The sequence below is a fragment of the Melanostigma gelatinosum genome (assembly GCF_949748355.1).
Source record: "Melanostigma gelatinosum genome assembly, chromosome: 10".
Lineage (NCBI taxonomy): Eukaryota > Metazoa > Chordata > Actinopteri > Perciformes > Zoarcidae > Melanostigma > Melanostigma gelatinosum.
In genome coordinates this window covers 23,213,389-23,240,993 of record NC_136643.1, presented here as the reverse complement: position 1 = coordinate 23,240,993, position 27,605 = coordinate 23,213,389, and the positions used below count along the sequence as shown (strand labels likewise).

The window sequence follows — 27,605 nt, the reverse complement described above, 5'->3', positions numbered from 1 at the left end:
TAATGATGTAACTGTCAGCCTATCGCAGCTTTGGTAATCTATTATGTATCACATATCAGGTTAAAGAACAACACATTTGCTGGTTTTAGCCTCTCAGATGTGAGAAAAAAACGTATCGACTATAAACTGCTAATAAATGCATTGAAAAAAATGTGATGATTTCTATCAGCCGTGCAGCAGGAAGCACTGCACTCACTCACTGGTGGGGGGATTTGCATATGGACAAGTATCTAAATATACCCCCATTCTGAATAATGCAGACGGGGTAGCGCGGAGCAGTCAATAATTAAGTGGATCTATTGGTGTGGGAGGACGGCACTCATTTACAGTGTACAAGATAAGTGGGCCAAGACAGCTAAGGTGTCAGAGGTAAGGTGTTAGCGCAGCCTCCTCTTACCCTGTCCTGCACGTCAAACGGCAGGGATGCAGCGGACGTGAAACTATTGATCATCCAAACTGATTTAAATCCTCCCCTTTCACAAATACACTTTCCTTGCAGTCATGTCAAAACTGACAATTTGCATGAAGAAGAGGAGGAAATATGTGTTCATGTGTTTTCATAAAATACATCAAATAAGTTGTATCCATGCTAAAGTTGTTCTACTTTGCAGGTACACACTTCAACTTAAACAGATTAGAGTGCAACAGGTTGAAACAACTTTTTGGTGCAGTTGATATTTTTCCTCTCACTATTTCACACTTTTTTTTCCCAAGCAACATCTAAAAATAGATAACGTCGTGGGCTGAGCCCTGCAGTCTTGTCCTGCATAAGCCCACCACATGACAAAGTAGAAGCCTTAAAGACCACCAATACCGAGTGGCTCCACTGGTCCAACACACACCACTGTTGAATGGCTCAGCCAGCAGGTAGGTCAGATAAACACGGAGCTCCAAATGCAAACATTCATATTCAGTGAGGAAGACAAAGAGACGGAGGTGTCCTACCTTGCTCCTGATCTGTCCTGAGGTGGACACTTTCCGGATGAGTTTCTGGGGGCCTTCCTGCTCCGCTTCGCTGTCAGACGACTCGTCCGCAGCTCCGGAGCCGGCGACAGCCCCCACCACATGGGCATGGATCCCCGCCGCGGACGCTGGCCCTTTCTCCGGTTCCTGCCGAGGGGAGAGATAAAACCAGTCGGGGTTAGCCTTCGCCAACCGGTCCGCCGCTCCCTTCCTCTCGTGGAGGCGAGAGCTGCTCAGCGGCTGGGAAGCGTCTTTCTTCGCTGTCATCTCTCTCACTGTCGACGGAGACGGCTGTGTTTTTCTGGAGTGTGTGTGCGCGCGCGCGCGTGTGCGTGCGCGCGTGTGTGTGTGTGGGCTGGTGAACGCATAGGGGATGTAGCATGTCGCGGAACAGTGGGGATGGGCTCCACAACCCCCCCCCCCCTCTCCCCTCTCTCCAGTGCTTGGATGATGGTTGTGGTTCCAGCCGGTTCAGGCTGAGGCTAAAGACCGCCTCATCCACTCCGTTAACCGGCGGACATGTCCGAGGCATGGCAGACCCTAGCGGCTGTTTCACACAAACCCTGCAGCCGAGCACAGCCCCCAAAAAAGTAGCAGTGCAATCCAACTAAACTACTTCAATTCTTATTTTTTCTTACTCAAATACACTTTTAATGCACAATGTTTGAATTAATCTCGAAACATAAATATCACAATAAATCAATAAAAAGCTGCACACTCAGGGTCATGATATAATAATTAGGCATTTACTATTTATCTATCCATTGTGTTATTATATAGTGACATCTACCTCTCTCTCTTGGTATACATATATATATTTATATATATATATATTAATATATATATATGTGTGTGTGTGTGTCACTTTGTCGTTTGTTTCACCAACAAATTAAAAGAAAATCTAGATGTTCTCGACTTAACTGAGCAGCAACATGTATTCGTCTTGACAGTCCAAATTCATTTTAAATGCATTGGGCAAAACGATAGGATTGGGGTTCCACCAAGGACATGGGCAGCGTAGCCTAAAATATTTGATCCGTGAAAATAATCTCCCCTCAAATTAGAGAAGAGAAGACTTTCCCCGTACTCATCTGACAATAAACGCCACCACAAATTGTCCAAAAATCTGAATACAAGTCTTTTTAGAGCCATTTATGTACAGACTACTAAACATTGTCCAACACTGCCTACAACATGACAACACCCTACAATACAATAACATGTGAATGGTTTTGAGTCTACACAAATCACAGCGGTGACAAGGAAAACACGCAACACGAACGCAGGATATTACGGAGAAAGAAACACCTCCGAAGTGTAAAATAAGTTAATAACTCGTTTTTAGACCTGAACGCATCATAATAAGGTTTCTTCTTTTATTTTGGGGAAGCTGTGTAGACTTGTAGCGAAATGAGAAACGGAGCGATACAAAAAAAGGGGGAAAAAGTATCCAGTGTTGAATGTTACGAACCAGTTCCTCCCAGGCTGGGCTGCGGGTGTAATGGTAGACATCCTCCATCGTCCCAGACCTCTGCGTCCGCTCCGGGGAGACAAAAGACAGGAATCAGGGAAAGGTGGAGGGACTCTCGGGCTGCCTCGCTGCCGTTACACCACTCATAAGCGCGCAGAAGACACGGGATTTAATTCGCCTTGTCGTCCCCTTCGCTGCCACCGCTCTCCTCCCGCATGCTCCGGTCCTTTCGCTCCGCGCTATACTCCCTCTCTCTCCCCCTCTCTCTCTCGAGGGCCGAGCCTATCTATCGGCGCGCTCCACGTGATAAATGTCAGACCCGCTTAAACGCGCGCTGCTCGGCACGGTTTGGTCACAGCCCGGTGGTGGGGATCACACGCGCACAAACTGGAGGTCGTGTACACGCTATATATGTGTGGGCGTGCACGTGAGTAAGTCTGTGTGTGTGTGTGTGTGTGTGTGTGTGTGGGAGTGTGTCGTTTATATTACGTCATCGATTTTTGCTAATCCACGAGATCATGGATGATAGATTTCCCTTCACTGAGCACTTTCCTTGAAGTCAACAAATAAATGTAGCATGTGTATTTATTTTGACAATTATTTTTAATTGTTTAAGTTGTTTTTTGTAAAGCATCACTTGTTGTCAAATTTGCACTATATACATAAATCGACATTAAAATATGTTTTATTGAATATAGCAAACTGCCACTTATAACACAACATAACATAACAGTAGCAGATGTGGAGCATGACAACAACAAGGAAGACAATAAATCATATTGTATTTGATTGTTTAAAAAATATATCCTATATAAGACAAATAGTCTGGAGCTTAATTGTATCATGTGCTGTGAGTTAGAAGGGACCCAAACATTTTTTTTAAATGATTATATTAATAGAAATATTCATTTATTTTTACATTTGTACTAGTTGTACAAAATCATTACGGATGCATTGAGAGAAGGGTTTGCGACAAAGAGAAACAAATAATTGTGCTGCGATCGACAATAAAATTAATCAGTTTATGTTAAAATGAAGATCAACGCATTCTTGGAGATACTTTTTTTGGGGCATACTTTAGCCTATGAGATTGTGAAAACATACACACAGTCTGCATACACATTTAAACACAAAAATAAATGTACCCAAGGAATTATTATCATTAAAATCATATTCTTCTAAGTGTTCTATTTTGGGAAAGCAACCCAACGACTGTTATAGTCGCATTACGATGTTATTAATGTTGTATATACTAGGTCGGAACCAGCGAAGCTCAAAGGAAATTAAACCACTACGGAAGACTTTAGCTCCGGACCCATTTGTCCTTCTGTTATTATCTTCCGACTCCTACAATCTGAGCCGACATATATTATGAAATGGGTGCAGGGCCGGTCAGGACATAGCTTGAGGGTTTTATTTCACACTATGTTTTAGATGGTTTAAGGATGCACACCCAGATATTATGTAGCGGCACGGCAGCGGCCGTCGCTGCCCGAAGAATGCGGAATATTGTGGGGGCTGTTCTGGGGAGAGACGGCTGGATGTGGAGAACTCATGAGGTCAAACTTCTCAACACATCTGCAGGTAAACTGACCGTTTGTATGAAGCTGTACCACTACAGTGGACATGTTTGACAAAGTTTTCAATCTGAAACAGCTAATTTAGCTAATCTGTAGTCACACACGAGTTCATGTTCTCAATGGTAGATGCTAGTGCCCAGATAAATAATTAGCTCTTACCTCAGCTAATGTTTCTCTATTTTGGATGGCAATTAAACTGTGATTGCTAGCTCACACACTGCTGGTTTTCAACCTAGCTAGTTGCGCGTTGAGCACAACGAAATGACAAGTATGTGATTAGCATAGCTAGCTAGTAGGTCAAAGGTGAAAGCCAGGTGATTGGCAAACGTTAAGTCATTAAACTAACTCACTATCGTTTGTATTTGAAACGTATCCAATGACCATTCGCAACATTAAGACACATATTTAAGCATGTGTGTTTTTGTCTTCTCAAATAGATACTAAAAGAAACTGCTCAGGGGCTTGTTATATAAAGCCAGGGGCTTAAAGTCCAAAACCTGACTTGAATGAACCAATCAGAATAATTCAAGTGAGGTTTAAGTATTCAATACAACTGACTGTGGACACTATGTGCCCAGGATTTAGTTAGGTTGTATCAACATATTTTATTACATTTGAATCCGTTCAAGTCTCACGACCATTGCAATGGTCCTAACTTTGTCTAGATCTATGATGACTGTCTTCTGACTTTGTCTTACTTTAAGCCAACCACCGTGTCCCACATCATTTAAAGTGGACTGCTGCTCTCAGGCTGCTTAAGAACAGCATGCACACTCGAGTATCTTGACTACTTAAACCTGACTCGAGTTAGTCCACAGATTGTGTGTACTTTATGGAACAGCTTCAGCCGTGCCTGAGTCGTTAGGTTCGTTGAAGTCAGGTGTTGGACTGTAAGCCCCTCTTTTCTTAGCTCGCTTTATGGACCAGTCCACTGGTGTTAAGTGTATCGCGAATGATGTGTGACAATGAGCCAACGGGCACAACAGTAGGACAAGCGTTGGTGTAAAAAATGAATGATTGCTGAATTCTATTTAGCTGTTTTGATTTGGGTCCTGGTGTTGTGCATGCTGGCTCACTACTACTGCTACTAGTAACACCTCTGCTTTTCCTACTATGACGAGTGTGTCTGCTGTGGAAAAAGGCCCGGGAACTTGGAAGAGAAGCGGCGAAATGGAATTCAGCAATCAACCATTTAACATTTAATACAAACCTCTCACAATGATAGTTCCATGAGAGGCACAAACCAGGGCTGTTCATGAGCGAGCAATATATTAACCACAGTGTTTTTCTGTTACTGTGTCAAAAGGTATCATCCATGGCTAACACCAAGTACAAGTTAAATATCAATAGAAGCTGATATTGCACCGTCCTGGTTTTCACTAGAGTTGTCTGTGAAAGGCCGTCTCATGTATTTGTTACCCCGATGTCTGCAGGCGACACGGTGACGATTGGAGAGATCTCCTACAAACTGAAAACACCCCGGAATCCTGAGCTTGTTCCTGTCAAACACAGTACGTATCTTCCTCTTTAGAGATGGCTGTACAAATATATATCTGCATGAAACAAGAGGAAGTCAGTGGCAACAGTGAAAACTAAAGTTACTAAAACTTTAGTTTGTTTGTGTTTGCTAGTTTCAGACTCCTTACCTCAGACAGTGGTTCAGCACCTGCGATGGATCATGCAGAAAGACCTTTTGGGCCAGGATGTGTTTCTCATTGGCCCCCCCGGACCGCTGAGACGATCCATAGCTATGCAGTACCTTGTGAGTAAACACGGAACACACGTGTGTTATAAAGATTTCTCTCATAAAATTGCCCCAAGAATGGACTTGTTGTGAAATATTTTAAATGTTTATTTTAAAGACAAGGAACATTTGAAATTGAAGCAAAATTCCACCGATAATGTAATCATACTATATATATATATATATATATATATATATATATATATATATATATATATATATATATATATATATATATATATATATATATATATATATATATATATATATATATATATCTTATAATCCAATCATCATAGATATGTCCTGTGTCACGGGAGTTCACAGGTAGGACCCAAACGCAAGACCACAGGAGACAGAAGTTAATGGAAACAGGTTTTATTTAGCCTGACTAAGACAGGAAGGTGTGGAGCCCGTGGTCCGACACCCGAGTGGCAGATCGACGGTGTGGAGCCCGTGGCTCGACACCGGAGGGCTGGCAGCTTGACGGCTTGTGTAGTCCGTGTAGCACAAGGAGGGCAGAGCGGCAGAGTGTAATCCGTAGAACACAAGGAGGGCAAAGGATGCCACGGGGTTAAAGCGGGTGAAAGACGGTACGACCTGACAACCCCAGACTGCAGGACCAGAGTTTATATAGAGACAGGGGAATCATTAGTGGGACCAGAGTCTGGTGTGTCAGGCCGCAGGAGGTGATCGGCTGGAGTGACCTCAGCTGTGCACAATCACGGGTGTGGCCATGGGAGGTGTCTCGAGGCAGAGGACAAACACAGAGCACATGGCACACAATAACAAACAGGGGAATGACAGCACACATGAGGAGGAGATCAGGGGAAACACACACCGGGTCAGACAGGGATCCTGGATCCTGACATCCTGAGGCTTTGCTGTTCCTTCTGGAGATGTAGATTGATTGTTTGGGAAATGTCTCGCCCTCATTTTGAATGAACCTTTCTCATAACTGGATCCTAGAAACATGTTATTATGGTTTTAGCTCATGGCAATTCTCCTCATATTTTCATTTTACAACAAAACTCTAAAACTTTTCCATGGGGTTCTGACAGTCTGAAGTTTTCCCCTTGTTGATCAGGAGTTGACCAAACGGGAAGTTGAGTATGTCGCTCTGTCCAGGGACACCACAGAGTCTGACCTGAAACAGAGGAGAGAGATCCGCTCCGGGACGGCCTTCTACATAGACCAGGTAGATCCACTGATTCACACTGTCGAATCTGCTTTCCCAGTTATTTGCCACAATAACATTTGAATGTGAATGTGGATGTCTGTCTATATGTGATAGACTTGTGACCTCTCCAGCCTGTACCCTGCCTCTTGCTTAATGGAGGCTGAAATATACTTATCGACACGTCACTTCTACACCTTTACGTTTCTCACACATGCGCGGCTGCAGACGTGTTTTCTGGAAGTAAAGATGCAAAAACTCATCGTCATTCTCAATCACACAAGGATTCAGAGCATGTTGTGATCGATCTATGGGATGCTGGTAGAGCTGAATGAATGTGAGCAGCAAGCACTACGCAGGACAAGAAGGAGCAGGAGAAAACAACAACTAATGAAATCCACAACACACACCATCAAACTGAGATGATTTAACGAAAACATTTTGTAATCTAGACACTTGCATTCGGTTTACAAAGGCCATTAGAAACATTTTTTTTTTATCATTCATCATAATGTTTTGTGTTTAAATAGAAATAAAAAACACAAATTTAGAATTTAGAGCAATAATCAGGTTCTGGCTAAACGTCTGTGTAACACTGAAGAAATATTATGACCAATACTGAAAGCAGGTTGTCATTAATCAGTTTTAAGCGAAGGGGGGGGACAGTAACCGAGCCGTATCCGCTCTCCTTCTCTGTGAAGCACTCCAACAATAATTCAGTTACAGCGGCGCCCCCCTCCCCCCCCCACCAGTCTGTTCGTTTCCATGCCACCTTTTGATCGATCAACCTTTATGCAAACATACTTTGTAACCGTGGAAACCAGCAGTTCCTCATTATCCCGACTGGTTTCTCTGAGGAGAACTTTCTTTCCTCCGTTCATGGTCGTTCATTTCTCACCGGTAAAAAAAGAAAGAAAATCCAAAAGAAGCCTGATCGTTAAAGCCTGTTATCGGGCTTCAAGGAGCGAGCAGTGACGAATGATGATAATGAACTCAGTCATGTCATTATCCACAGCTAATTAGCACATGACTTCTTTTGTGTAAAAATAAACAAGATGCATAACAGCTCAAACGTACACTCCATGGAAACTGACTTCTTTCAGAATGTATTCTCTGCACATTTGTCCTTCAGACTTTACTCTTAAACCTCGTCTCCTGGAGCAGGGAAACGCTCGGATAACTAGCAAATGTTTTTATAATTAGGCTGGAGTTCAGTTACTGAAGAGTGCCACCCATTTTCTTTAGTGGTGTAGTTGCGACAGAAGAAATATGTATCATATGCAGGTGTTCAATGTTAAAAAAAATTCAAAATTTGCCAGGTTCAGTCCTGAGCGGAGAACGGAGTCACTGCCTCTGTGTTGCTTTCTTCACGTAACCGGTCCAGGTGTGCGTGCATGTTAGTGCGTGCGTGTGTGCCCCACTGATTAGCTTTTTGCCGCTGTATGTGTGGGAACAATTACTCAATCACAGAGGATCTCTGTATTTGGAATTCAGCACCTTTCTAAGTAAATGAATCTTGAGTTTCGCCCACATCCTCTACCCACACCCAACTCCTGTTTCCAGGACAATGGCAATGTCGCTCGTGCTTCAGCTCATAAACTTTGTGTTTACCAGATGCTATTTCCTCACGAGTGCCTGTTGGGTACTGTGCATGTGCAACTATCAACCGAGATGAGAAGGAAGCGATATGGCTCACTCCTTAGCTACATTAGCTTAGCTACAGCATTAAACCCTGTATATGCACCGGTATATGTATATGTAAAGGTTTCTCAGTGGAAGTAAGTATACTCTGCTGACATACTGTATCTGTACTGCGTATAGTTGCGTTGAACCAGCACTGCACCTCAGCCGCCACTTCTGTGAGTGGTTCTGTGATCTAATAGAAAGTAAAACAGCCTTTTTATGTGCAAACGAGATTACGCATTGGGGCCGTCACCCTGCTGATGCGGCAGTTTTGTTCGGCTCTCGCTGATTTCTCTAATTTGATAGTTGTGTGACTCATCGTGATATTCCACTTACTAAAATTAATGGCAGGGTTCCATGAGGGGAAAGCACTGACACTCCACATTTTCAAGAAATATGACATCTTTTGTCTGTGATCAAACAGTGTTTCTTCTTCTGAAGGAAAGGGACACACAGTTCATGAGACTGAAAGTACATTACAGTCTAATCCATGGACAGGCCTTGTAGGACAGGGAAACATGTGTTCTATCTGCAGTCTATTCTGTGGGAGGTGGTGTCATTGTGGAGGCACCACAAAATAAGACACCTTGATTGCATAATTGGCATCATGGTGTTAAAATATAGCAAAAATAATAGAAACCTGTTGTAGTTTCACTACAGATTGACTTCTATCTACATGTGTGATTGTCTGAATCATCAGCTCCACACTACCTATCGATTGTTTCGCATGTTTTAAGAATGAAATTTCGCACTTAAAAAATTCTTCTTCTTTTACTTCTGAAGTTTACCTAACAGCGGCAGAGTTCCCAGCGTAAACACCAGCGACGCTCTTTGCTCAACAGCAAAACATTAGTTCTGCTTTTCAACACGTGGAGCCGACGATGTTCAGGTGTCGAGTAACAACAGAGGAACGTTTGACTGGGATCACGTTCGGCAAACGCAGTATTTACTCCTGTCGGTGCTCAACAGCTCACTCTGCAGACATTAGACGTGCCTTCATTAGACGGTGATATAATATATTGACCAAGGCTGGTCGATACCTCTTTTCTGTTTCCTGCGGCAAAGGGAAAAGCAGCCAACCCCTTCAGCTCCCCGAGGATCCTCCGCCTCCCACCGCCTCATCCAAACGAAAGCAGGTGTCCATTGTTTCCAAGGAAACAGCTCATGAATAGACGGCATTACCGGCGGCACTGATAGCTGTGAAGGGTTCGCTTGATTCTGGTCTTCCTCAAATCCAATGGAATGTTGGCACGTGCTTTTCTTTTGAATGAGTTGGTGTATTGGATAAGACTTTGTGTTTTGTGTGTATTAGTATGCGCCTGTGGGATTAGTGAGTAAATGTACACATTACGGTATTTGACGCTCATTATGTGTGTGTGTGTGTGGTTTGGGTGTCGTAGGAGGTGTGTGTGTGTGTGTTAACTGGAACATCACAGTATTCCTCGGGGCCCTGTGCTGGTTTGGAGCCCTGAATTCAGTCTTAACGTGTCGGCCCCTGTGCTTAGTCTCCTCCCCTCTCGTTCCTCCACTTCACTCGCGTCTCTTTAGTTCTTTCTCTTTCTTTTTGCATGAAGGCTGGAAGTCACGTGGCTGTAATCACATGCTTGTTGTATTTTTGACATCTCCAGTCACCTCTCTCCAGTTAGGAGGCTCTTATGTAAGGCAGCTTACCTCAAACCCACACTGTAAATAACACCCTGTCACAGTTATAAAAAGAGCTGCATCTGACCTGAAACCAGCGTGCAGCCAACCAATAGTTCGCCTCCGCAGCAAGTTCTGGTTTAAAAATGAATAAATTGGTCGCGCTTTCTAGGTAATATGTCACATGTAGCGAGTAAACACCCAGACAGTCCTATTTAAGGGGAAAGAGCTCAGTGCTTCAGAACGGCTCTTCAGAACCCTATTGTTGACCCCGTGGACACTTAGTCCATGTTTTATACAGTCAATGGTACAAACCTGTGGCAACTGAGCATCCGACTCGGGGAAAGCCAAGCCAAAAAAACGACATTATTGACCGTAAATGGCATCTCAAACAAAACAGAGTTCTTTGATAATATTTATTACTTCAATGAAAGAACTGGAGCGTGTTGGGCCTCGAGAAAAAGAGCGGTCCTCCTGATCTCATGCAATTTGGGTCTTACCTGCAACGGGTTTGGAAAAAAGCATTCCAGGTCCACAGAAGCTGATTTGTGCATGAGGTGCATTGGGTGCAGGGCCTTATGGAATGACTGGCCTTTACACATCACTGTAGACCTTTCACTCTTCATATTCACGCTCCGAATCCTTTCATTATTCTATTCATGCAACTATCTATCATCTAATCTCCAACATTCTGCTGGGATGTTTTTAGTTTCAGGCCGAGAACAAGGCCTGTCTGTGCTCCCCGCCGTCTCGCTTACCATCCTGCGTCACTTGCATTTTTAACAATTATCTGATTATAGAGTTTGTGCCGAAAATGGATCAAGAGTTAAATATAGAGCATCTGGCCCTCACTACAGTTGTATGGCTCTGCTTCCCACACAACCTGCTACGTATTTACATGTTAACCTAATTATATGGCCACTTGCTCTGCGGTGCACCCAGACAGCTGAAGTTTCCTGCCTCTTGACGTCAGACGTGCTTTTTGCTTTTTGCTTCCTGCAGAACTGTGCGTCTATACATAACAAACACGCACACACACACACACATGCTGTTGAAACTTAACCAAGTAGAACTACGTTTTTTTCTCCCACCGTCGGTGGTAGAAAATCGGCCTTCCGAAAACGGCTCCGATTTTTTTTGGAAGTTTGGTTTGGAGGATGTTCTGAACACAATAAGCTGAGGACATCCTCAGGAAGGGCTCTACGGCGAGGTCATTTTATCATTAGAGCAGTAAGAACTGATGCACAGTCAGATTGCTCTTTGTATGAATGCTATTAGCACTGTTAACATCCAGGCAGGGTCAGAGGTCTCGCTGGACAATGGAGCAGCAGATTTGGCCTGCGGTTCAACTGATTGCTGTTTTCCTGATACCAGCATCTTCCCCCTCATCTCTCCAATTATTTCTGGGGTATTGATCGGGTCTAACGACGAGCCTCGGCTTCTGATGTGTCCCCCCCCCCCCAGTGTGCCGTAAGGGCAGCAACGCAGGGTCGGGTCCTGGTCCTGGAGGGGCTGGAGAAGGCAGAGAGGAATGTTCTGCCCGTCCTCAACAACCTGCTGGAGAACAGGGAGATGCAGCTGGAGGACGGACGCTTCCTCATGTCAGCTGAGCGTTACGACAAGCTGCTGCAGGTCAGAGCCGCACACGTGCCGACATGCGTCACACACCGTTGATCCGTTATGTTCCAGATCAAAGCTTTCTGGTTTGGGAAATTGAACATAATGATCATCTTTCTGAAGACTCTTCTGTACCTTTGGAGGCTGCAGTGCATTGAGCCTCATCTATCTGAATCTTCACACTTAAGCAGTGAATTTTCACACTACTCCTACAGTGCTCTCCTTGTGTTTTAAAGGGGAAAAAAACGCTGTTGCCATGACTACTGTGTCTGTACATGTTACATAAAGCTGGATACCCGCAGCATTTGCATAAGAGAAGAGGATCAGAGTGTTTTTTTGTACATCGATGCGTTGCAGGAGCACACCAAAGAGGAGATGGACACCTGGAAGATAGTCCGCGTAAGTGAGGACTTTCGGGTCATCGCTCTTGGCCTTCCTGTCCCCAAGTACAAGGGCAACCCCTTGGATCCTCCTCTCCGCTCTCGCTTCCAGGCCAGAGATGTCTATTACCTCCCGTTTAAGGTCAGTCCTAAGAATTCAAAGATGATCTAACACCAACCATTTCCCATCGACAAAATGTCTCCATGATGAGAGAAAAGCACCTGAATCATCCAGCTCCTTCTCCCACAGTGATCCTATTTTCCTCACCCTGAATAATAACAAAACATTCCCGATACATGTTCACAGGCAGCTCATGCAGTAAAAATGGGACAAAATACTAGAAAGACTCATTGCTGCTGAACATTTCACATTTTTCACTGCTTGTCTCCTTCTTAGATTGTCGCCCTGCAGCTATACTCATCTTGACATATGGTTTTCTTTTCAGGACCAGTTGGAGCTGTTGTACACAGTCGGACCAAACATTGCTGCTGAAAGGTGAACTAAAAGTACCACTGAAGCTGTGTTTGACTTGTTAATATTAGCCCTTAAAGTCTCAGTCGTTGTTCATGTGCAACATTCGGTTGTATTCTTTGTGTCAGGGTGTCCCAGCTGCTGTCGCTTGCCACCACGCTGTGCTCCCAGGAATCATCCGACCTTGGCCTTCCTGACTTCCCTGTGGACAACCTGCTTCCTGCCCTCCATGTGTTGGTGAGAATCCAGGCCCACCAAAATCTCCCTTGCTGTCCCTTTTTAGAGAGGGAGGAAGAAGAGCTGAGGATTAAAGAGAGAACTAGACCTCTGTTGGTCCATGGGTGCTAGTGTCTTCTGTTGTTGTTGCAGAATGCTTTCCCCATGCTGTCCTCCCAGCAGCTGGTGCAGAGACTTTACCCCTACAACAGCATGCTGGGCAAGGATGGGCGCACCGCCGTGGAGGGCGTTCTCAGTGTAAGTCAAGATGCGACCCACCAGTCGAAATGTACGAACTATCACCTGATTGTTATGGCCTGAACTTAAGATAAGACGCATCATTCAAAGGGATTCATTTTGGCCTACATGCATTCTGTGGCGCTCTTTCATAGAGATTTGAGCTTTTGGATGGTCGTCATCAGCCAGCTCCCAGCACCATTTTGAGTGTGTCCAGGACGAAGGATCCTGAGGGCCATGCAGACGTCTCGTTACGTGTCGCGGACAAGGACATCGCCTTTCAGGTACCAGCAGACTGGCTGTATGCAGTGTAGAGCCAAAGCCCCAATCTGCTACGCAGACCTGGTACACTGAACTACAACGTGGGACGATGGGGCGCTTTATTCTGATTGTGCATTTGGGCTTTAAAGGGACAGTTCACCCCAAAATCAAAAATACATATTTTTTCTTTTTTCTTGTCTAACTGCAGTTAAGAGGACAAAGTATTCCCTTGTTTTTAGTCACAGCCTTGTCTGGCTTACTGCTGCGTTTCTTTCCGCATCACTGTCACCTGTAGATTGGATGGAATAGTGTGAAACCGTTGGCAGGAGTGTGTGTTTGTGTCGCCTCATGCGCGATACTCGTGCGAGTGCTTCTTCATTTGTGTCTCCGACATTTCACGGAGATGTCCATGCAGACACGTCGGCAGTGAGCATCTTATTTCTGCGGGATACTCTGTAGAACGTCTCAAAGGAACGTCTTCATCAGTCTTTTGTTCTTCTTGGATCAGTGTTTGTGAATGAGTCATTGTGTGCGGTTTGGGGGAACAGAGATATTCCAGACCTCTAAGAATAGCGGTGCTGCTCATCCAGCCAAACAAAACCTATAACTCTCACTCGCTCTTTGAAGTTGCATTGTCTTTTATGTGCAGCAGTAATTCCTTGCGGTGCTGTACATCTCGTGGATTGTTTAATAACACTGTTTTTTGGAACATGCAGTATGTTCTGTTCCCAGCCGCGTGTCAGTGAAGCCGATTTAAGGCTGTGATTTATAATTTAGATATTTCCCCCACAGCGTTTTATAGGACGGCGAAGCTGTTTGTTGCTCTTTCGAGGCAATTTGTTGTCTTTCTAAAACAGGTTCCAGCCGGCATCAAGGAGCCGCGGCCACCCAACAGTAGCCCTGCGTTCATCAGCACACCCAGCCAATCGCAGCTGATGGCGGAGATGATGCAGTCACACATGGTGAAGGACTTTTGTCTGATAGGAACCAAGGTAGCTAACACAGAATGTACAGTACACACCAGCACAGAATGGGTTTATGATAATATCAATACAGTTACATATCATGATATTTAGTTTGTGATCCGGTTGATTTTCAAATTCTACAAATTATTGAAATATATTGCCATATAGAGTTGTTTCACTGCTTGTTTACATTTTTTGATTTACTTAATTTGTTAACCTAAAGAAACCTTTTTGCACTTTTATTAGTTTTTGTAATGATATATTATTCATATGATGGTGTGTTCTTGATACTACGACTTGCGTACAGTTTCGCTGTATCAACATACATGTAGACCACATGGTGAATGTGATCTCTGCTCTTTTTGTGTTTTCTAGGGTTGCGGCAAGTCAGTGATCGCAAGAGAGTTCGCTGAGATGCTGGGTTACAGCATCGAGCCGCTCATGCTCTACCAGGTAAATAAAGCCTGGAGCTTCCTGCATTTCAAAAACCCGACAGAGCGCGTGACGAGTTTATCATGTGAGGGGACGCATACGAGTTGCAGAGGCTCACACGGTTTGTGACCTGTGATGTCATGAGGGAGGTTAACCAATAGGGAGGAGGGGCAGACAAATTGCCTACAGTGAGGAACGGGTTCATCGGAAGAACAGAACAGGATTTTCTCCACTCGTGTCACACTATCTAGCAAAAGTAACGAAAAATATTATATAAACTTGCTACATGATCAGTTGGTTAATCAATAATGGAGGTCGTGGTTCAACATGCGTTACACTCTCAAGAAGTCTGTACATTTTAACTTGAGTTAGGATGAGTATACATCTGACAAATGTAAAGCTAGGGAAGCTACATTATGAGGGAATGGAGTACGTTTATGTCGGATTAAGACAGCAGTTTGACCAAAAACAACCCCAAAACATCTGGTTTTCATTACCTGGGCCTCAGGCCAGACACTGACACTGATTATATATTTATATATATATATATATATATATATATATGTATATGTGTGTATATATATATATATATGTATATGTGTATATATATATATATATATATGTATATGTGTATATATATATATATATATGTATATGTGTGTATATATATATATATATATATATATATATATATATATATGTATATGTGTATATATATATGTATATGTGTATATATATATATATATATATATATATATATATGTATATATATGTATATATATGTATATATATATATATATGTATATATATATATGTATATGTATATATGTATATATATGTATTTATATATATGTGTGTATATATATATATATATATATATATATATATATATATATAATAATATATATATATATTATTATATATATATATATTATTATATATATATATATATATAGTGTCTATGTATATCAAAGCTTTTGAAAACCTCCCGTTATGTGTGTGTGTGATTGTGAGGAATGTAGTCATCCGGGTGGTGATTGTGCAGGAAACTGAAGACTTATGTTTTAATGAATCATGCTGCAGCTATTTTTAGCCGGATGAGGTCAGGGGTCACGTGTGCTGCGGGAATTGTGGAATCCTTGGCCTTAATGCCAAATGTGTTCTAGCTGTGGACCAGCTACCGGATCAGTGATCACTGCCTGGAACAAATTGTGCAAGTCCGCCTGTCTTCCCTCCTCCACCCTCCATCTCCGCCGTGATAGTGAATGTGGCAGTCTCGCTCCACAGGCTGAACACAAACGTGCGATCAGCTATTATCTGTAACGTATAGACGTGCAGGGCCAGATCATCAAACCTCGGCTCGCTTTAGACAATGTGTGGTACAGTGAACGCACTAGCACACTGACCCGCTTCCAACGTTGCGCTCACTCCCTTCACCGCCCTTAACTTCTCATTTCCTCGTTGCCGTTCCCCCCCCTCCACTTCCAGGACATGACAGCCAGGGACCTTCTCCAGCAGAGGTACACTCTGCCCAATGGAGACACGGCGTGGAGGCCGTCCCCACTGGTCACCGCTGCCATTGAGGGCAAGCTGCTGCTTCTGGACGGCATACACAGGGTCAACCTGGGAACCCTGGCCGTTCTGTCGAGGTACTTTAGTTTGCTAAGAATCTTGTGACGTCTTTTTGTAGTTCTTCACTGCTGCTCTGCTTGATTCTATTCAGCTTTAAAAGATTTGAATGTGAAGGAATTTGGTGCTGTAAATAACAAATGCAGATACACACACACACACACACTTCCCAGCTTATTCCACTGTTTTGTGTTCCAGGTTGCTCCACGACAGGGAGCTGGATCTGTACGATGGGACCAGGCTCCTGAGGTGGGACAGATACCAGACACTGAAGGAACAACTGGAGTTCAGTGACCAGCAACTGCAAGAGAGGTACACACACACACACACACGGGTCAGCACACAGAGGTTTCTGTGTTGGAAAGGTCAGGAGCGTTTTAGGAGCATTTTTGAATCTGCAATTGCGTCAGACATGGACACACGAAGGCTGCGCTCTCTGGCTTTCCAAAGACAACAATGACTACATTCAGCATTAGCGCCACAACAGGAAGAAAAACTGAAAGTGAGGGGGGGGGGGGGGGGGTAGAGACCAAAATAGTATTCCAGGTAAACCAAGAGTGGCCTTCAGAGTGAGGATGCTGGCGTCTTCTGAAGGCTCTTTGTCTGACTTGTACAGAGTCCTAAATGGATTTACCGCTTACAGTAAATGAAGAGCAGAGTCATGCGTACTGTATGTTCACGTTGAGTCATAGGCCTCCCTTCCAGATTATTAGTATTGATATCATCCAACGTATTCTGAGCCTCCTGACAGGTAGGGAGCCTCACCAGGTGTTCAGACTGAAAATAGCCCAAAGTTGAGATAATTCATGGTCTGCAGTGGTGGGGAGTGTTGAAAGTATGCTCTTTCCAGGCCAGTTTCTGCAATGGATTCATGAGTTTGAAGGCTTATTAGATAGCAGCGCACGTCCACTGCTTTATGAAACTGTTGACACAGCACTTTACTTTGTTTTGCTGCTTTGCATTTTCATTTGCAATATATCATATGTGAATGACCGTTGCTTGGTCTTGACGTGTGTGTGTGTGTGTGTGTGTGTGTGTGTGTGTGTGTGTGTGTGTGTGTGTGTGTGTGTGTGTGTGCGCGCGCGCGCGCCTGCACACACTTAAAAACCCACCTAAGCTGGCAGGAAGGATGTTTGTGGTGGGGCGTCTGGGCTGAAATAAACCCACTTCCTCTTCCTCCACTCCTGTGGCTCAGAGCAAATGTGTGTGTGTGTGTGTGTGTGTGTGTGTGTTTATGTGTCCACCAGGATTTGATTGTGCATCACAATACAAGTTTCAGCTTTCATCTAGTTCCTGATGTCGCAAAGATAGCTATGACAAAGTCAGAGAAGGATGAGAACGAACCAGCAAGTTGCGAGATGTGTGTGTGTGTGTGTGTGCGCGTACATAATATGCATGTACATATGAAAATATGGATTTCTGAACATGTCCGCTCGCTCCGATGCATCGTCCAGCTCTTGCTGAGATTCTGATCACTCCGGCCCGTAACAGTATTTCCTGTTTCAGGCAGTAGATGAAACCTTATGGATCGTGTCCATAACGTGTTATTTATGTTTAAACTGAATAGACAGAGCGAGACAGGGAGGAAGTGAGTGTGTGAACTAGAGACCCAAACAAAACCCAAACTCCTCTTTTATTTGGTAACGTATGGAATGACAGTGGAGTAAAGTGCCCAATAAGTACTTCATGTACGAGATGTCTTTCCACGCACGCATACAGCGACGGTAACGACGTGTGTATCCGCAGGTCGATCTTCCCCATCCATCCATCCTTCAGGGTGCTGGCTCTGGCGGAGCCCCCCGTTGTGGGCGCCAGTACGAGCAGCAGCAGAGGTCCGCAGCAGTGGCTGGGTCCGGAGCTGCTCACTATGTTCCTCTACCACACGGTCAGCCCTATGGCCAGAGCAGAGGAGATGGACCTCATACAGGGGCTGGTGAGACACACACAAGTACTTGTTTCCTTCTTTGCAGAATTTATTTTATTACCGATAAACAGGATTGGTGGACAGTTGGTAGAGTTAATGATTTCAACAACATGTGGATGTTTTAACAAGGGAGGCAGCCTTCTTGTATCTAAAATATAATAATGTATTAAATAATTACAATGTCCTGATTATGGGAGAAATAATATTATTTAAATGTTATGCTATGCATGTTGCCTATATGGATGGAATATACATTTACAGAGCCGTTGGAGTTTTACATTTTGATGTGGTGTCATAATTAAACTTGATGTGGCTCACTGATTAACAAGAGCAAAAAGAGGGAGTTTAGTAATAAGAAGCGTCTTTCAGCAGCTCCTAGACATGTCTTTGATCACTGTTATTTATTAATTATGTCATCTTCTATTTCTTGCCTCCGAGCTTTTGAACAGTAGCAAATTGTTTTGCCAGAGACATGAAACGCGTCTCTATTCTGGATGTGTGATTAACTAGTCAGAGGGAAGGGAGGCTGGCCAACAGTGCGGGGCTATTACAGGACAGTGGTATTCATGTTCAGCCGGGACTTGATGCTAAACAAACGGAGTTGGTAAACGGATGTCACGTTTCATTATCGGCCTTTCGTGGAGCTCGGCAACAGGAGGTTTTTTTTCCCAAATAATTTGAGACTTGGCAGCGACACCGTGAGGTGTAATGTTAAACAACTCGTTGGCCTCGCGCACAAAGTGAAGTACGGACCTTGTTTGGCTATTCGCTGGGATGTTGCGTGGTTTGGTTCACCTGATGCGTAAGCTGGTCTCAGGTGTCTTGATGCCATTCAGTTAGTTGTTGGGTGGAAGCATTTTTGGTTTGAAAATGAATGTGTCTCCAACATAAAGTTTATTTGTCTGTGTTTCTGTCATCTTCAGGCTGTGATGTTGTGGCATGTTGGTCTTTTATTTGATCGTGTCACTGCACAGAGAGACACGGAGAAAGAGGGGGGTGAACATCGCCATTACAAAGCGCGACTGTTGGATTCAGCTGCATTAGTTTGAGCTGGGTGTACCTAATAAACTGGCAAAGGAAAAGGAGTGTATGTATCAACAGGGAAAAAGCTGTTTTGGGCAAAACTGTATCAAAACACCCGTTTACAAACTCCCACACACAAGTCTGAATGATCTTTAGAGGGTTTTAGTAATTGATATGCAAATGTCCATTTTGTGGGTGAAGTATTTCTCTAGATCCACTTCTCTCCTCATCTCAACATCATCCTCTTCATCGGTCCTTCTCATCTCTTTTTTTCTTCAGACCCGTGGCGTTCCAAAGGAAGCAGCCGAGCAGCTCCTGCACCTCACACACAGTCTCCGCAAGACAAACGACCCCACAGTAAGTGCAAGGGTGTGTTTGCATGCACTTACCGGTTTGTTTACATGCGTGCGTTCTGAGTAATTTATTTATGTATGGTGTGTGTGTGTGTGTGTGTGTCTCCAGGCGCAGTCTCTGGCCTCTTCCCTCTCCACCAGACAGCTGCTGAGGATCTGTCGCCGTCTCTCTCAGTACCCCGAGGAGAGCATCGCTCACGCTGTCAATAAGGCCTGTCTGTCCAGGTACACACAAATACACAAAATCAAAAGTGTTTTTCTGGGTTGTGATGCACTTTCAAATCAATACTATATGATTGTGTGCACTAGTGACGAAGTGTGTGCATGTGTGTCTTAGGTTCCTGCCCAGCCTGGCCCGTGCCTCTCTTGATAAAAGCCTCGCCAACTGCTCCTTACAGGACACACCAGATCCAGCTGAACACACCCGAGACTTCAGCTGTAAGTCCCAGTCAGCGATCTAGAATTGATCTAAATAGAGTTTTTGCAGTGTAATTAGCAGATGATTGACACTGTCAGATATTGCTTCCTGTGTAAGTGACAGTAATAATGAGGCGCACCACCACCATTTAGTATCAACATTTAAAAATGACGATGCGTCAGAGGCCTAGATTTTGAATTGTGGTTAAAGTGGGGACTCATAAGTCCAGAAGACAAAGGAGCAAGCCAGAGTCTCCAGACTGCAAGTCAAAATGTGGGTCAGGGCTTTAAGAAACAATCGCCTCCATCAGCAAATGTGATTGAAGAAGCTTCTGAGTTGTCGTGGAGTCACACACACACACAACACACACACACACACACACTGACTGCATCTCCTGTATTTCCCCAGGTTCGACAAAGGATGGTGTGTTGACGATTGGCAGTGTGTCTGCTCCCGTCTACAGCGCCACTGAGAAAATGAAGATTCCAGATGTGCTCTTCTACGATAATCCCCAGGTGAATACGCACTAACTCACACAACGGAGTATACTAATGTATATACTGTGTATTCTTTACCACACAATGTTCACAGGAGCGTTCATTCGTGGTTCAGTGAGGTCATCCACCACCTCTGATCTTTTCTTTTCCCCTTTCGTCTCATTCTTGTTGTTTTTAATGTAACTCCGTCCTTGTTGCAGCGTGTGACATTATTTCATTATGAAGGATTTTACTTTTAGTTCTGGTATTAGTTGATATTTTCCAGGCCATGCACTTCGTAGTTGCCTCTTGGCTCTTTTTTTTCCAGATACACAGAGATGCTAATCTCAGTCCTGGCCCGGTACTCTGCAACGTAATTGATGGATTTTATTGGATCAGAAAGGAATCTGACTTTTATTCTCCTCTGTACGTCTCTGTGTGTGTGCGGCAGGAAAACAGGTTTTAGTTGTGATCGCTACAGCAAAGAGGAAAAGTAATGCAAAATCAGTTCATGCCTTAAATCTATAAAGAGATAGAAACAGACGTCATGCTGTTTAGAGATAAACAGAAAAGGCTGTTCAGGATGGAAGCAGCGAGGAGTCGGGTAGGTTGAGGTTTGCCAGTTTTTGTATCTTTCAGACTCCAAAAATACGACGGTCACCTCCCACTTTATGCAGTGAATGTCCAAGTGTGCGTACTGCAGGTGTGAAAACTGGCAGAACTCCAAGTTATTCTTTTGTCACTGTCCACGTTCAATGCTGAAGTACGCGTGCTTCTTACATAGTGCACTCGTATATATTCACAATGCCCTCATTACGGGAGAAAGGTGTTTTATTTTTCAAATGTCGCTCAGCACATTGTCTATATGGATGGAATAGAGATTTAAACTTTGCCGTGGTGTCTAAATTTAACTTAGTGTTGACCTTAATGGTACACCGATGAACAAGAACATTTTAAAATGGCACTTCATATCAAAGAGAGTTTGCCGACCCCTGATCTAAAGAAATGACACTCTGACATCCTCTGGCAACACTGATGGCGCAGTGTGACCCAGATTTCTCTCTGTCCTGATTCTTTTTTTTTCTGCTTGTGTTGGAGACTGAAATAAAAGGCTGAGATAAGATGAGAGCAACGAGGATGCCCTACTTTTGTTTTTTAAATGACCTGTTTTCTGTCTTCAGAGCAGAAAGCCCGTTTGTAAAATCACAGGGAGCAGAAGGGAGGGAAAGCAAACCTCCACATTTTCTACCCAAGCTCATGTGGTTTTAAGATAAATTTTATCTTCAAACGGGGACAACGGAACTCTCTTCATAATGTGTGAAATGCAATTCACCACAATGCCCATCTGGGTCCAATCAAGGCAATAAATGTCTCTCTGTTTCTCTGTTTCTCTGTTTAAATCTCTCTGCAGCACATGATGGTGATGGAAGACATGTTGAAGGACTTCCTTTTAGGAGAGCACCTCCTCTTGGTGGGCAACCAGGTGAGTGACGTGTCGTAGTGCTTGAGTGCAAAATACTGGTACTTAAAAGTCTTCAAATTTAAACTTAAAATTTTCCCAGTGTCTCGGTGAAGAAGGCCACACATGTCAGCCCTGTTTGAGCGCGCAGGGAAGAGTTATGAAACAAGCTCCCTGCCCCCTCGTGTCACCCTCCACAACCCACCCGCTCGCAGCTCACTGGGGGGCACGAGGAAGCATGTAGCACCTCCTTGAGGGGGCACTCTGCACCCCCACACTCCCTAATGTGCGGGATTAAAGGGGGAAGAGCGGAGGAGTGGAATTGGACTTGGTTGCACTGGCAGAGTGTTTTTTCTGCGGTGATGTTTACGTGTGCGTGCGCACGTCAGAGAGACTTGAGTGGGAAAAGCTATTTGCATGGGCGAAGCTGAGACATTAGGAGCTGTCAGAGCGGCTTACCGGACGTCTGACAGACCGGCCGAGGGACTCGGCAGCCGTCCAGCGGAGCGCTGGCTCTGTGGGAAGCCAGTGGGAGTCCCAGAAAACAGCCCCTGTCAGAACGTAGCACCATCAAACTCCACTCTCCCCCTCTGCACATGGAATAGACACCTCTTTATCTCTACAGCCCATGTTACTGAAACACAGTTGGTGTGAGCTGATTTCACTACATTGTGCTGGTGGCTAATTGTATTTTTTCTCTCTTATCTTTCCATAGGGCGTCGGTAAGAATAAGATAGTGGACCGATTCCTGCACCTTCTGAACAGGCCCAGAGAATACCTACAGCTCCACAGGTGAGCAGAAAGCACAAGTTTTTCATGTCTGGGTCACCAGCTGACAGCTGGTGACCCAGCTGATGATTTATTATTTTTGTGCAATAAAAGTTCACATACTTGAGAATCAGTTTCTAAAACGGTCCTAACTGTATCTACTGTGGTTGGTCAATTAGGATGCTTTTAAAGACCAAATAATCACATGTTTCTTTAAAGTTGTTTTTTTTCTCCAATAGGAGGAACAAAGAAACGTATTTAAGTGATGTGAGCAGCCAGCATTTTCACTTCCTCCCCTGCCAGACTTCCCATCAAAGTGTGTCAAAAACTATTTTGGTCGTCGTTAAATTAGGCCATCCTACACATGCCCATATTAAAGAGGAACCGTTTCAAGAAGTCCTCGTTTCTGGTCCGCGGACTATTTTTATACTCGCACGATCGCACCTCCGATAAATGAGGTCATTCATAAATCAATGTGTCGTGTGCTGTGAAAACAGCCTTCCTGTTGAATGTAGCTTCCATCAATCGGAGGCAGAGGTGGGCCGTGTGTTGATCTTGGCACCAATAAGATGGCAGTATTTTGAGTGTCAATGGCCTGATCATGGGAGAAAGGCACCAAACCAATACATTTAATCTTTTGTACAAACCTGAAGAACTTTATCGGTTCAATCTCCTCAACGAGATGACGGTCAAGCATCAGCAGCACATCCACAAAAAGAAACAACTAATTTCTCCTCTCGATCCCCGCACGTTTAATTAGTCAAAGTCGTCGTGGAGCTGGGCATGGATGTGGCCTGGTTAGCTACTGTAGCAGCAGCTAATATTAGACCGGGGCGGAAGCAGGAGGATCTGCGCTTGTGGCTTTTGGGAGCCTGTGACCGAAAGCCTACAGAGACGTGGCTCAAAAAAGCAAGAGAGATGCAGCCGACCAGGAAGGAAACTAGGACAGCTCCTGGGTCCCACTGTGAGATACCGGGGGGGGGGGAGATCATTTTGGACGCCGCAGGGGAATCAAAGCTGTTTGAGAGATGCTTCGACGTTCTGTTATGAACTCGAGCACAGTGTTACTGACATCCTTTTTCACTGGCCTGCATCTTTGGTGATCGAATGGTCTTCAGGTAAAGAAAAAACGACATAGATAGACACGCAAGTGCCCTTTAGACGTGTGAGATATGTTGACCAAAACCACATCTGGGGGGGTCAATGAAGACCTATATGATGCTCTGATACATTGGAAAAACCAAATAAACGTGAAGTGAAATGTCAAGCTTGTTTTTATTGCTCCTTCAGAGATACGACCGTCCAGACTCTGACCCTGCAGCCTTCAGTCCGAGATGGCATCATCATGTACGAGGACTCGCCTCTGGTCAGTCACACAGACGCACACACTTTTACGTCTACGGGATCATTCCTCCTGTAGTCAATATTTTACAACCACGCACAGAGTGCTGACACCAGGTCAGTAAATAAAAAAGTACGAGACATTTTCAGTCACCGGCTCTGGTCCTGAGGCCAAGAGACGTTGACATCTTGGCCTCTGCACTGTACTGTACATGTTAAAGTGCTTCTTTTTGTGAAGAGACATTCATGTGTGAATGTGCCTCAGCCACCCAAACTGTAGTTCAACAACAACTTCCCATTTAAAGTCTCATGGAATTGGGACTGTCTACATTTGGGGTGGTGGCGTAAAGGAAGCGCTCCACTGATAACATTTAGCGATTTACTTTGCAGCACACATCAGTTAGAAAAGAGTCATCAAACATCTCCTGCTCTGTAAATCTGCAGTCCTGCGTTCAGTGAGTGGGAGACGGCAGCACATTCACTTGGCTGAGCAACCGGCCATCTTTTTCTGTCTCTGCCGCCCACCCTCCAAACTGCACTCAGCCATTTCCTCTTCCCTCCTCCCTTTTACTGACTCCCCTTCATGCCTGACTTCATTTCAGCAGACATGCGACGGCTCAATCTATTGAACGACCCAGTTAGCCATGCCAATGAGGCAACATGCTAAATAGCAAGAACAGTAACACCTACATGAAATGAGGCCATTACTAATGCTGCTATGAGTTATGAGAGATTTAAATGAGGTTAAGATATCAGTGTTCACATGAAAATGATTACGGCTACATTATCTCACCATAACTGTTACCTTTCCTGGTATTGCTGAGGTTCTGCATTACCTTTTTACTACATTATTACACGGATGTGTGTGTGTGTGTGTGTGTGTGCGCTCAGGTGAAGGCAGTGAAACTGGGTCACATATTAGTGATTGACGAGGCGGACAAAGCTCCCACTAACGTCACCTGCATCCTCAAAACCCTGGTGGAGAGCGGAGAGATGATCCTGGCCGACGGACGCAGAATCATCTCAGGTACACACACACACACACACACACACACACACACACACACACACACACACACACACACACACACACACACACACACACACACACACACACACACACACACACAGGGTGACAGACGACATGTCCCAGAAACAGCGTGCGGACAGAAGCGGGACCAGATGGACGAGTTGAGGCTTGGATGTCCCAGAAGACAAACAGGAGTCAAACATCAGATGCAGGCCACTAAAGGAGGCTTAGGATAAAAGCCTTTATGGACAGTCAGGTACCAGTAAATTCTGGAGCTGGACTATAAACGTGTATATTTTCCAAGTAGTCCCACGTAATCACAGTAGTTGCTGACGGCTTCTCCATTCCTGAGAGGCTCTTCCTCCCAGAGGACTGTAAACACAACCGTGAGACTTCATAAACACAAACTTGAGACGATGCTTCACGGCGCTATCAGGACTGTAGAGGTCTGTGTGTGAGACTCAGTCACACAAATCCAATCAAAACCGAGGCAGGGAGAAGACGTACGGGTACTTGTTTTGTTGTGTTTGCTTGTCATGTCTGCTGACTGCGACCGTGTCTCCTTCAAAGATCCACAAGAAGCTGAGAGGAGGCCCAACACCATCGTCATGCACCCAGACTTCAGGATGCTCGTCCTCGCTAACCGACCTGGCTTTCCCTTCCTGGGCAATGACTTCTTTGGAGCTCTAGGTACACACACACACATGCACAACACCCACAGCCTGGAGCAGAGGACTAGTCATCTTCTCTTTATTTAATAACAAACTCGTATAAAAGACCAAGCACCTCTGATATATTGGGAAAGGAAATTAGGAGCGATGCAGCTCCTGTCAGATTAGCTGATCTAAGCGTTCTTTGCCCTTTTGTATCAAAGGAAAAAAAATCATAAGCAGGAATTTGAGTGTCATTCAAGTTTTACTTAAAGTTCTCCAGAGCTGTCAAAGCTCCAGCAGCTGTTTCATTGCTTGCCTTTAGATGCTGCATGTCTACATCTGTAGGTTTCGGGTTGATGGTTATCATGTCAGCGCCTAGTTTCAGCTGTTTTGCCATCAGTACTGCTGTCCTTGTTGCAGAGTGCAGCAAAGTGCTAAGCTTCAGGTTTAGGTATATGTGTAAAAAACAAACATAGTATGACCACACGAAGAGCTAAGCAGATATTTCTTCAGTAAAGTTATGAGAAATGGAGTGACACGATCACTACAGGAAAGAGTGACTTGTTATTGTCCTCTGATCAGGTGATATTTTCAGCTGCCATGCTGTGGACAACCCAAAGCCCCAGGCGGAGCTGGCGATGCTTAAACAGTACGGCCCCGACGTTCCCGACGCCACGCTGCAGAAGCTGGTGGCCGCCTTTGGAGACCTGAGGTCCATGGCCGACCGGGGCACCATCACCTACCCCTACTCCACCCGAGAGGTGGTCAACATAGTCAAACACCTCCAGGTAAGAAGACACAGCATGCATATCTTTTTTTAATTTTTTTTTATCAGGTTTGGTCTCAGACTATTTTTTAAATTAATATTTCATAAAGATTATGTGACCTTAATCCTGCACTGCTAGGTGCTTTAATAATGCAAGAGAGTGTCCTCACAGCACAGCTGTGACAGAGAGGGAAGACCCTGTTCCTGCCTCAGTCTAGACAGACGAGAACACACACACACACACACACACACGGGTCTGGGGATGGGTCATTACATCCAATCACTGTTTTAGTTGTGACCAGTTGGGGTGACGCTGTCATTGATTGTGCAGCCGTTTATAGGTCGAACGGTGTAATTACATTGTACGTCTGACAGTCCGAACAATGTCCCCGGGATTCAGGGCGGCTCGGTCATTACGAGCGTTGCGTCCTTTTAAAAATGTGGACAAACATTCGATTACAGCTTCAAGTTCACTCACATCAAGACTGTAGACATGCTGCTAGAGCGAAGGGTTAGGTCACGTGTACGGCTGCAACTACTCTGTTCGTTTATCATCAGTTATTCTGTCAATTGAGCCGCACTTAAGCTGAGTATTGACCCTCTGTACTGTAGTTCATCGATCATGTACCGATGCACCAGATTCATAATCCTGTTGGCCTGAATAATGTTTACACAACTATCTGATGAAGGGAGAAGCAGAGTTCTTACATAACCCATTGTGTGTAGACATCTAACCGTTCAGAACTTTGCCTAGTTTTGCAGAGAACACATTTTTCATGGTATCAGCACCGAGAGTCGTGTATCTTTTACGCACAAACAATACCCAGCCTTTATCAGGCTTCATTTTTTAGTCTTCAAAATTGTCCAAAGATAATGAGAAAAGCCTGTTTTAAAGTTACAAGTAGCACCTGGATTATGTTTCTCAA

At 44.4% G+C, this 27,605-nt stretch overlaps 2 protein-coding genes across 5 annotated transcripts in view; one reads left to right on the top strand and one right to left on the bottom strand.

Moving 5' to 3' along the window:
• Positions 1-2,623, bottom strand: part of dgkh (diacylglycerol kinase, eta) — a gene marked incomplete at its 5' end in the record, with an annotated part of 51,662 nt that extends 49,039 nt beyond the window's left edge. For 3 of the 4 annotated variants that reach the window (XM_079277533.1, XM_079277536.1, XM_079277534.1), the window contains one exon: positions 946-1,230. In XM_079277533.1, the coding sequence (XP_079133659.1) occupies positions 946-1,230 (285 nt within the window). Of the gene's footprint in view, positions 1-945; positions 1,231-2,434 lie in introns of those variants that run through there. The other variant, XM_079277535.1, reaches the window with a different exon arrangement.
• Positions 2,624-3,813: 1,190 nt separating this feature from the next.
• The window catches only part of vwa8 (von Willebrand factor A domain containing 8), a 46,117-nt gene continuing 22,325 nt past the window's right edge, over positions 3,814-27,605 (top strand). Inside the window, exons 1-25 of the mRNA XM_079277648.1 lie at positions 3,814-4,018; positions 5,448-5,525; positions 5,646-5,776; positions 6,846-6,956; positions 11,724-11,891; positions 12,234-12,398; positions 12,703-12,752; positions 12,857-12,965; positions 13,098-13,202; positions 13,337-13,465; positions 14,300-14,434; positions 14,783-14,860; positions 16,328-16,488; positions 16,667-16,780; positions 18,215-18,401; positions 19,695-19,772; positions 19,878-19,993; positions 20,106-20,206; positions 20,595-20,701; positions 22,074-22,145; positions 22,837-22,913; positions 24,180-24,255; positions 25,122-25,257; positions 25,831-25,950; positions 26,496-26,701. Of these exons, the coding sequence (XP_079133774.1) occupies positions 3,880-4,018; positions 5,448-5,525; positions 5,646-5,776; positions 6,846-6,956; positions 11,724-11,891; positions 12,234-12,398; positions 12,703-12,752; positions 12,857-12,965; positions 13,098-13,202; positions 13,337-13,465; positions 14,300-14,434; positions 14,783-14,860; positions 16,328-16,488; positions 16,667-16,780; positions 18,215-18,401; positions 19,695-19,772; positions 19,878-19,993; positions 20,106-20,206; positions 20,595-20,701; positions 22,074-22,145; positions 22,837-22,913; positions 24,180-24,255; positions 25,122-25,257; positions 25,831-25,950; positions 26,496-26,701 (2,949 nt within the window). The 5' untranslated portion in view covers positions 3,814-3,879. The remainder of the gene's footprint in view (positions 4,019-5,447; positions 5,526-5,645; positions 5,777-6,845; positions 6,957-11,723; positions 11,892-12,233; positions 12,399-12,702; positions 12,753-12,856; positions 12,966-13,097; positions 13,203-13,336; positions 13,466-14,299; positions 14,435-14,782; positions 14,861-16,327; positions 16,489-16,666; positions 16,781-18,214; positions 18,402-19,694; positions 19,773-19,877; positions 19,994-20,105; positions 20,207-20,594; positions 20,702-22,073; positions 22,146-22,836; positions 22,914-24,179; positions 24,256-25,121; positions 25,258-25,830; positions 25,951-26,495; positions 26,702-27,605) is intronic.